Here is an 11552-nt window from a genome sequence, read left to right as displayed (position 1 = left end):
AACCTCTCCAGTATCTCAGCCAAGAAAACCCCTAATGGAGTCATAGAGTCAGACATGATTGAAGATGAAGTGCCAATTAGATAGACTTAAAACATCTAACCAACAACAAAGCTATGTACCTGGACAAGTAAATTAACCTCTCTGTGCTGCAATTTTGTCATCTGTAAAATGGGGAGAGTTGTCATACGGTTAAAATGAAATGTTTGTAAAGCATTTTGTAAATCTGAGAGCACCATATAAATGCAAGGTATTAATATCTCTAGAACCTCTGCATTTTCACAGGCTGGCTCCCCAGGCTAGGAATGTTTTCTTCCTCTTCTCTGCCCTCTGGATTCTCTGATGTCTCAGTTAAAATCTTACTTTCTGCAAGAAGCCTTCTCTAATGTTAATTCTTTTCCTCTGTAACAATCTCCAAATTAATATGGTCTGTACTGTTGGTACATAGTTCTTTGTACATAGTTCTTTGCACATTGTCTTCCACATTAGATGGTGAGCTCCTTAAAGGCAGAGGTTGTTTTTGCCCTTTTCTATCCCGGGCTTAGCCTAGTGCCTACCAAATAATACGGGCTAAGTAAATGACTTCCATAATCTTGCCTGAATATCCCAATAATCTTTCCAGGTCTCAGCATCCCCATTTCAAAGATGAGGAAATAGGTTAAGTTAAGAGCTTAACCATGGTCTCAAATATGGCTAAGGGGCTGAACAGATTATGACTAATGAATCAATCAACATTTATTAACTGCTCACTTTGGGCCAACCACAGAGTTTAGGGCTGGGGGAGAAAAGAGAGTCCCTGCCCCTCCCCCAAGGAGCTTCCAGTCCTATTCTTGACTCCCAAGTCCAATCTTTCTTCCTCTACTCTAGCTTTGTGTCTAAACCATGTTTATATTTTCTTTGGCTGTCTCCCATACCTGAAATGCTCTCCTTCCTCCACCAAGACTACAGACATCTCTGGCTTCCTTTAAAACCTGACTAAAATCTCACCTTCTTCAGGAAGCCTTCAACCCCTTTTAATTCTAAAACATTTCCTCTTCCAATTATTTCCTACTTATCTTGTATATAGCTCATTTTCTATATATTTGTTAAGAGTTGGCTTTCCCCCTTAGACTGCAAGCTTCTTGAGGGCAGGAACTCTCTTGCCACTTTTTGAATCCCCAAAGATCAGCAAAGAGCCTGGCACATAGTAAGTACTTAATGTTTCCGGACCGATTTACTTTGAATATGGTTTGTTTTGTATATAGTTGTTTGCATGTTGTTTCCCCTCACTAGACTGAAAGCTCTTTGAAGTCTGCGCTCTGTTTTGGTGAGTTATTTTAAACCCTTACCTTCTGTCTCAGAATCAGCACTGTGTAATGGTTCCATGGCAGAAGAATGGTAAGGGCTGGGCAATGGGAGTTAAGTGACTTGCCCAGGGTCACACAGCTAGGAAGTGTCTGAAGTCACATTTGAACCCAGGACCTCCCTTCGGGGGTCCTGGCTCTCAATCCACAGAGACACCCTGCTGCTCCCAGGCACTGCTTTTTTTTTTTTTTTTTTTTTTTTTGCCTCCCTTTCTATACCTAGTGATTAACTCAATATCTGGCATATAAGAAAGCGAATAATAATACTAACAGAGCAGCGGTATCCTCAATCCCACTCCTTTCCAACTCGATTCTCCAAGCCTGGGGCACTAGGGACCCAATCGGTTTAGTCAATAAGCATTTATTAGGCGCCTATGATTTGCCAGTCATTGTACCCCAAGCGCTGGGAATACAAAGAAAGCCAACGAAATTGTCTGGTTCTCCGGGTGCTCTCAGTTGGAAGGGAAAGACAAAGATACAGATTAGATCAATAGAAGATAGTCGTTATCGTTAAGCAAAGACTAGTGCCGTCCCAACCCTTGACGCTCCCACTTCCGAACCCCCAGGTCTATCCCAGAGCCCTCTACGCTCTCGCCCAGAAAGCAGTTCTTCCCCCAGCCAACGAGTGACTCCAGTGCTTACCAGGCCCGGGGCCCCCGCCCTGCTCGGGGACTGATGACAGCTGCGGGGACTGGAGGCCGGGGCCCAGGGCCCGGCACTAGGGGGTTCGAGGGCGGCCTCGGACACTTACCCACATCCTGGTCGAAGGGGTTGGTGGCAAAAAGAGGCATCTTGGCGGCGGAGGCGGCGTCTCCTCGGAGACGGCCGAACACAGCGGGTGCCTCCTCGCCCTCCTCAGCTCCCCACCAGGGACGGCAACCCCGGTGGCGGCGGTTACAGTAGCAGTGGCCGCAGGGACTGCTCTGAGGGGAGGTGCGGGGCGGGGATGATCAAGGGAGGGAGGGGACGAGGGAGGCCTGGGCCCACAGCTGCGGGGTATGCCGGGAAGTGGGGCGCCCTTCGCGCTGCCTGCTCCAGACCAATCCCGGAAAAATTGCCCACTAGCCTCCGCTCTCACGTCTGTTTTCAAACAATTTCCCTCGACAGGGAACACAGCCAGTATTTTCTTCTGGGACTTAGGCTCACACTTAGTGCAAGCAGGCTCCTATAAGTACGAGGTCCTGCAGGCACACTACGGACAGCAGGCTCCGCGCCAGGAGATTCACACCGCCACTGAGGAAGAACAGGAGGATCTCAGGCTGCTGGTAGGGCTGGGACGAACCCAGGGATCTTTGCAGACACTCGGCACCCCTGTCGGGAAGGACCGACACGGCCCTCTCCGTTTCCTTAGTAGCCTCGGGTCAGCGAAAGCCCCCAGCGGCCCCCAACAGCCTGGCTCTGGCCGCAGCTTCGGGTCTCACCTCCTCTCTAAAGTGTGAAGGATCGCTAGCGGCGGCCGAGCCTGCGTGGGACCAAGAACCGAGCGGGATTCCCTCTCTGCCGCCCCGGTGGAGACCCCATCTCTGAAGGCGAGCAGAGGTGCTTTGGGCATCACCCTGCCGGCTGATAATGAGTTACCAGCGTTCAAATACGGCTATAGATACTTCCTAGCAGTGGGACCCTCCTCAAGTCTTCTCATTTGTGAAATTGGGCTTATAAAAGCTCCTCCCTCCCAGGGTGGTTTTGAGGATGAAACGAACAAATATTTGTAAAGATCTGTGTTCATATAATTATTAGCTAGCATTTTTGTGACTTTAATACTTGCAAAGCCCTTTACAAATTACCTTCAGTTCAACCTCTCAAAACCCCATTTCAGAAATTAAGAAACTGAGGCTGAATGAGATAAAGTGATTTGTCCAGCAGGGCTTAGAAGTACCTAGCCATAGGAGAACCTGGGTTCAAATGTGACCTCCGACCGGCTGTGTGACTCTGGGCAAGTCACTTAACCCCCATTTCCCAGCCCTTACCGCTCTTCTACCTTTGTAGTATTGATTCTGAGATGGAAGGGAAGGATTAAAAAAAAGACAAAAACTTAGCCAGGGTCTTCCTGACTTCAAAGGCTCATGCTTTATCACTCTGAGGCCCCACCATCCTTTGTAGTCCTGTTTATTGTATTTATGCATTTAAAAATATTCTGAGTAAGGTTCTGTAGGCTCCACTAAACTGCCAAAGGAGTCCATGAGTCAAAAAAAAAAGGTTAAGGACCCCCAGCTCCAAAAGGAGAATTCCATCATCCAGAAAAGTTGATAGGTGAGTCAATGAAATATGGTTCTGAGAGGGAGCACTGCCAAAAGAAAAAAAATATAAATTGTTAAAATCACATTCTATACCAGGTAGGAGGCATCATTGTTGAAATAAAATGGGTTAGGGGTCTGCTCTTTGCTGCCACCCTCCTTAAAAGTTTCACCCTTTTGTCTAGGAAAAGACAGACCTGTCAGGGATATGGCTCTAAGAGGAGAAAAAAATAACACTGTGTCCTTATTCCTAGAAATGTTCTTCAGTGCTGTTATCAGAAGTTACTACTCCTATCTGGAGAGTTGGTAATTAAGTCACTGAAGTGTTCTTAAGATGAAGGAAACAATATAAAATAATAGTTTTCATTCCATAGCAGTTATTAAAGTTATCTTCAGAAATATACTGCCACACAAAGTAGTAGTAAGTCAATGAAATTATCAAGCAAAGAAAAAAGCAGTGTAAAATGCAGTTTCACATATTTCTAGAAGCATCCATTTTCCATGGTTCCACTCCCCAGGTAATTCAGAGGTTTTCTGTCATTTAAAGAGAACTAGGATCAGCCAATGTGAAAAAACATTCTCGCCCATATCTCTTTCATTAATTCGTAACCATATTGTTTTTATAACTCTTCAATGCACGTGGTCATACATTAGAACCTCAGAAATCAATTCCAATCTCATCTCATTTTTCAAATAATTATAAAGTCAGTTATGTTTTTTCTTCCACCTCCCCTACCCACTAGAGAAAAAAAGAAAAAAAGAACAAGAAATCTTGTTATTATATAAGCGCAGAGAAGCAAAACAAATGACTATATGGGCCAAATCTTGAAATGTTACTCATTTTGCTTATTCATCTTTGTCATGAGATGAGCAGTATTCATGCGTCATTATTTCTCAGGAATCATGATTAGTCATTGCCTTGATCAGAATTCTGATGTCTTTGAGTTCATTTTTTTTTTAAAAAACAATGTCATAGCATAAACTTCTGTTTCTGCTTATTTCACTCTGCATCAGTTTATACCAGTCGTCCTAGGTCCAGGAACCGTTTCTTCAATTCTTATAGCACAATAATGGACCATCACATTCATATACCATAATTTATCTTAAATTTTGTTAATTTGAAGTATAGAAAACCAGAGTAGAGAACTTAAGTGATTTTCTGTGGGACATTATTGTTATTAAGTAGCAGACTGAAAATGTGAACCTTTAGACTCTTAATTTCAGTGTACTTTACACTGATCTGATTGTTTTTAATTAGGTTCAATAAATATTGAATGGAAATATGTTTTGCATGATAGTACATATAAAATCCAGATATAATTTCTTGCCAGCTCTGGGAAGGGGGAAGGAAGAAAGGAAGGGAGACAATCTAGATCATACGACCTTGGAAAACTTATGTGGAAATTTGTTATTACATGTAACTGCTAAAATAAAATAGCTTTATAATTTTTTAAAAGTATAAAAAACATATTAAACCCTTACTTAGTCAAGCCACTTTGCTAAGTGGTGGAAATGGACAATCAAAAATGAAACTGTGCCCTGATTAAACTTGCATTTTCTTAGAGATACATAAGATATGTAAAAGGATCTACATCTACTACAATGTAAATTTTCTGATGTGAAGGATCTATTAATCAACATTTATTAAATGCTTACTATGTGCTAGGCACTATGCGAGGTACTTAGGCTGTTAAGACAAGTCTGAAACAGTCCCTGCCCAAGAAAATTTACATTCTATAGCTATCAGTTTCCTGTCTCCCCATCCCCCCATGCCCCAAAGTAAGTTTTTAATTAATTACATATTTCAGATTCTATTTGCCCCAGTTCATAGATATTAGTTGAAGTTTTATTTATTGAATTTTGCTCACAAAATGCTGTAAAGCTTAGCAAAGAAACATAGCCAGCCATTATCAATGTTTGAAAAAATGTATTCTGCACAAATATTTGGTTCCTTTTACTATGATAGTCCTGCCTCCCATGGTCCCATATACATTGTCTAAACCCCAAAATTCACCCCAAATGTTACAATCAGTGGGGTTTGAAGCTGATTCGGGAAATCTTTCTAAAGAAGCCTACTCTAATTGCTCAAGTAATTGCTATATATCCAGCTCCAGCTTCTGAGCAGTGCCTGAAACACACTATCAAAATGGCCTTGTGAAAGAGCCAAGCACTTAGGAAAAAAGCATCTGGTCTTGTTTCATACCAAAATAATGAGATAGAACTATTCAGTTGCCAGCAGGGATCTGGTGACCAGATTGTTTAAGCCTTGATCATCATGGATATATATGATAAGCATGACATGACAAGTTTGTAAATCAAGCAATAAAGAATCTCCATCTTATTAACTATTACCTATTTTCCTGAAAGGTTATTTTAAAAAGTTAATGTGGCCTCCCAAAATTGTTAAAGTTAATATACTATTTACATTATTTAGAATTTTAGTCTACACATAAAGTTCAGAAATATTTAAAAGAAAATCTAGAAAATTCAGAATTATATCATCCAAAATTTCTAAAAGGCAATTTAATAAAATCTGTTTGGTGTTTATTACTAAGTTCACATATTCATTTCCTTCTCAATAGTCAAAATATGTTTCCTTTTAATACTACATACATGTGAGTATATGAATATCTGCTTCAAATTTGTGTGAATAGGCATACACTTGATTATAGGAACCAGAGTAAAAATCCAGATTCTCAAAATAGTAGCTGAGAGATTTTGCTCAAAATAGCACAAATAAAATAATCTCTACCTAAGGAAACAAGCAGAAATTATCTAGGTGTCTTTAGTAAAAATATTAGTGCCATCAAAATCCCAAAATGCACAATACCAGTCATAAATATTTGTTGTTCTGCTTAATTCATTTTCTAATATTGGAAATTTCAACTCACTTAACTACTGGCAAAATTCTGGGCAAGTACCCTCTTTGGGTCTCAGTTCCCCGAGGGATTGGTCCAAATGAGGAGGCTCCTTCCAAATCTTAATCCTATGAACCAAATTTACAACAGTGCCTATAGTAGAAATCTACTGTGCAAACCATGTCACTCAATAATCACTTAAATACCTATAAATACATATTAAATGCTTTAAGACTATGCATTTAAAATGTGATAACCTCATATCATACCTGAATGAGAAGGTTTTTCCACTTTTAAGAAAATCAGGATCAGGGACACGAATATTCTTGTATAAAAATGCTTTGTTATTTTAAGGTGTAACACAAACTTAGAAACACCCTAAGGTTATTAAGAGTTTATAATTTCTCTTTTAGATAAAAATGCTAATTACCGTTTCTGAGGAGAGAGAGAAAAGATGTTTATTATGCTAATGATCCACTAGGCAAGTTACTTAATTTCTCAGGGCCTCAATTTCCTCATCTATAAAATGTTGTTTGGGAAGCTAGTGGACTTCAAATCTGACCAGAGACACTTATTAGCTGTGTGATCCCAGGCAAGTCACTCTACTGTGTTTGTCTCAGTTCTTAATCTGTAAGATGAACTGGGGGAAGAAATTGCAAATGACTAATATCTTTGCCAAGAAAACCCCTAATGGGGTTGCAGAGAGTCAAATATACCTCAACAACAACAAAGTGCTTGTTCTCCCTTTTTCATAGAGATGTTGCAAGGAAATTGCTTTATAAATATTAAGGTGCTATATAAATGTAAGATAAGCATAAAATTTGTGACATGCATAATGAATATAAAATGGGTTTAATATGAAATACAAAATAGTGTTAACAGTTTGTTATATGATTCAAGCATTTCTCATTTTACATAATGTACTCTTTAAAAGTTACTAAAAATGGGGGCAGCTGGGTATCTCAGTGGATTGAGAGTCAGGCCTAGAGACAGGAGATCCTAGGTTCAAATCTGGCCTCAAGACACTTCCCAGCTGTGTGACCCTGGGCAAGTCACTTGACCCCCATTGCCTACCCTTACCAATCTTCCACCTATGAGACAATACACCGAAGTACAAGGGTTAAAAAAACAAAAAACTAGAAGTCACCACTCTTCCACCTGAGCCAATACACAGAAGTTAAGGGTTAAAAAAAAAGTTACTAAAAATTCAGTTTTAAGTGACTGAAACTATGTTCTAAAAGCATTGAAAGAATTTATTACTTAAAATACTTTTTGTGAAAGTATTTTGTTTTTAAAAATATAATCAAATCTATCCTTTAAACTTCTAGATTCATTGTTCTGGAATATGGACTTTGTCACATCATTTTCCTACTTAAAATCTAGTATAAAATAAAGCTCAGACTCCTGAATCCTGGCATAAAGTACTCTCCATGACCTGACCCTAATTTACCTCTCTAATCTTATCTCACTTTTCAACCCTCTGTTCCAACCAGTCAAGTACTCCTAGTTGTCCCTCTATAATACCATATGCTGAATCTTTATTTCAAGCTTTTTTTCATTCTTTTTCTTCTGACCTGGAATACTTAGTGTAGATGTAATATTTATAAGGTAAGACAGGTAAGCCAGTTAGGATAGTTTGGCTAGAATGATAAGAATTTGATGGGGATAATATATAATTATCCAGCAAAGGTAAGTTGGGAGGAGATTGTTAAAAAAAACTTTAAATGCTAGTCAGTAAGTATTAAGAATCTATTGTATAGGCAGTCTGCCAGTCATAGATTCAAATTCAAAAGTAATACCATCCCAGGCCTCAACAAGCTTAAATTCTATTCTAATTCCAGTGGAGTACCAGGCAAAGGGAACTAAGGACCTAAAATAGCATGGTGGGCCTAATAATGGAAAGAAAGGGATTGGAACTGCAAGTGATTAGATTTGGAAACTGCTTGGATATGGGGTAAGAGAGTGAAAAGTCAAAAATGATCAAGGTTGCAAACCTGGATGACTGATAGGATGATAGTACTCTCAACAGAAACAAAGAAGCTGGGAAGAGGGATAGATTTGAGGAAGATGATGAGCCCATATACAGCATAAGCTGGAACATGTTACAAAGCTTTGAATATATGTCTAGGATGGACAATGTCTGCATTAATGGAGTTTCCCAATAGGATAATGAGTTTTTAGAATATTAGTCTAAGAAGTTACCTTGCATGTTTAATAAGACAGGATAATAAAGTAGGATAGGCGAGTGTTTGGGGAAAGCTGAGATGATATGGGACAAAGTATGGATATTAGGGAAATACAAAGTGGAGAACAACTGATGAAGCAAGAGGGTCAGTAAAAAGTCCTTAGCACTATGCTAAACCCTGAAAAATCAAATGTAATCTGACAGGAGAAGATGAGGAAGAGAAGAAAGGCCACCTCCTGTAGAAGGCAGGATTTAAGCTTCATTTTGAAGGAAGCCAGGATGACTTAAGAAACAAAGGCAAGGGGACAGAGCGTTCCAGGCTTGGAAGGCAGTCAGTACAGAAATGAGGAGATGGAATGTCCTATGCAAGGGAATATTAAATAAGCCCTTTTAGTTGGATTACAGAAAGTACAGAGGAGAATAAAGTATGAGAAGGTTGGTGAGGTAGGAAGGGGTTAAGTTATGAAGAGCTTTAAATAGCAAAAAGTTTAAATTTGATCCTGGAGAGGGGGTTTTGAGTACAATGTGGGGTGGGGGGGAGGTGACATGGTCAGACATATGCTTAAGAAAAATCAAACTGGCAACCTCTACAAGATAGTGAAAAGAGGTTTGAGGTAAGATCACTTCGAACTCTTGTATTAGAGCAAAAGGTAATAAAGATAGCTTTCTAAATAGTCATAATAACTTGGGAAATTCCATGTATTTTGGAAACTTTACTCTGAAGATTTTAAAGTATACAGTCCAGTGATGGGCAAACTTTTTAAAGAGGGGGGCAAAGGAAAGGAAATGCTCATCTGTCAGTCTGTTTCTAAGGCAACTCTTTTGAAGTTTCATTGTATCCTACTCATTGTATTCGTCAGATTAGGAATAATGTCCTGCAGCGGGAAAGAACATTTCAGGAGGGCGAATCTGGCAGGCAGGCCAGGCCTGTAGTTTGCCCATCACTGTGGGAAAATCATTTCTGCATTCATTATTCTATCCAAAGGTTTATATTTAAAAAATCGTCCCTAAGAAGGCTCTTAACCCAGGCATGAACTACTTTAGCAGTAGTGGATCCAATCGATGCATAAAACTGCCACTAGCATAGGAAGATGCTTGGAAATGTGAGGAGAGAGGAGCAAGTGTAGGGGAATGAAAGAACTATACACTAGCACAGAAATGGAATAGGAATTAAAGAAATGAGAAAATTAAAAAGTTTATTGGATGAAGAACAGTGGAATGGCATTGTCGACCTGCTTAAATATGGGGCTTATTACAATAAATTGACACTCAAAATTGTGAACAAAGAAATGTAAGAGGAAACCTTGCCCACTCTCCCCACCAATATCACTGTGTGCCTGAGTTGTGTGATAGTAAGGGATGGCTGAGACAAGCAATGATGGGCGTGGGATACAGGTATAAGGAACACAGAAATACCCTAAATTGGAGGCTAATTTAAAGTGGCCACTTTCTCCCTTCAGATGATTTAACAAAACAAAGTTTTACAAAGCAGAAGCCTAAGCAGAAAGTGCATTGCTACAGAAATGCCAGACAGTAGTCACTCCTAAAATCTCAGAGAGCTAGTTTTTCCTTCACTCCTTTACCACTAAAATGCTACCCAGAATCTCAGCGTTGTCAGTGTCTGAGATCATCTAGTTGAAATCCTGTTCTTAACAGTAATCTCCAGTTACTTCCAGCCTTTCTTTTTTGTTCCCAGTAATTGCATCTGTTCTTTAGGTTGCCAAAGCATACTCTAATCATTGTGTTCCTGGAATAGATGAATTGTAGTGTCACCTTCTTTCTCTGAAACCAGTGTTCTTTCTCTCTTTCACACCTTCCTGTTCTACTCTAGACCTCAATCGATTTGTATAAAGTTTTGTGAGAGGACTGGGGACAGGAAAATAAGCAAAAACTGGAGCTAGATATTTACTTTCACAATTTTTATTTCACACGGCTTTTGCTAATTAGACAAAGCTTTTTTTTTTAAGTCTCAGGTAGATTTGGTAAGACTTACCTTTAGTCTAAATAATGATAAATAGCGAGCATTTATTAAATACCTACTATGTACAGGGCACAGTGTTCAGCAGTAAGCATACAGATATCAAAAATAAATAAACAAATACAACAAAGGAAAGAGCCCCTGCCCTCAAGGAGCTTCCAGTCTACTGAAAGTAGCTATCAACCCCCAGGGCCCATGGCACATTATAAACAAAAACTCCAATGCATTAGTCTCTGCTGCCCTCAGAAAGTAAAGGTTGCCTCAGTAAGGGCACAGTACAGGTGAGCTGCGGCATCTTTGGTGGGTCAAGAGATGCCCAGGTAAATGACCAGAGAGCTGTTCCCCGGCTAAACAAGCTTTTCCTCAGCTGTGGGACCTATGGACCTACGGACTGCACAGTCCTTAGAAAACGCGACACACAGCATCCCCTCGATCATACAGCTCCACCATTAGGGCGGCTGAACGGGGGAGCTGCTGGGGTGCCCCCGAAGTAGGTGTGCGAAGTGGTGGCCCCGGCAGCAGAAGCCCGATTCCCGTGGGGGAGGAGACAGAGCTGGGGGGTGTCCGCTCCGCTCCGCTCCTCCCTCCGCCATGTGAGAGGAGCTGGCCGCGGGCCCTCAAGCCCCCTGGTCCAGACACGTGGGGCTCGAGTCCTAGTCGCCTTCCCAGCTGTCAACGCCGCTTCCAGTTCAAGCTCCCTTCTTCTTCCTCCTACTCTTCCTCTCCTCCTCTTCCCTGCAAGGGTGTGAGACCACCATGGCGTCCAGCGAGGATGAAGGTGGCAACGGTGCCTCAGAGGCTGGGGAGGAGAAAGAGACGACCAAGAAGAGGAGACTGGGTTTCCTGGCCACCGCCTGGCTCACGTTCTACAACATCGCCATGACCGCGGGGTAAGTGGCGGCGGGGCAGACACACATCCTCCTCCGGACATCTCCCCTTACCCCTGTCTGGAACCCG

General features: G+C 41.0%; 1 protein-coding gene across 1 annotated transcript in view; it reads left to right on the top strand.

The window, feature by feature from the left end:
- Positions 1-11101: 11101 nt before the first annotated feature.
- The window catches only part of HACD1 (3-hydroxyacyl-CoA dehydratase 1), a 39132-nt gene continuing 38681 nt past the window's right edge, over positions 11102-11552 (top strand). Inside the window, exon 1 of the mRNA XM_044678201.1 lies at positions 11102-11485. Within this exon, the coding sequence (XP_044534136.1) occupies positions 11352-11485 (134 nt within the window). The 5' untranslated portion in view covers positions 11102-11351. The remainder of the gene's footprint in view (positions 11486-11552) is intronic.

This window comes from Gracilinanus agilis, chromosome 5, assembly GCF_016433145.1.
Source record: "Gracilinanus agilis isolate LMUSP501 chromosome 5, AgileGrace, whole genome shotgun sequence".
NCBI classification, from domain to species: domain Eukaryota; kingdom Metazoa; phylum Chordata; class Mammalia; order Didelphimorphia; family Didelphidae; genus Gracilinanus; species Gracilinanus agilis.
Note: the sequence above shows the minus strand (reverse complement) of the source record. Positions and strands in the feature narration are given on the sequence as shown.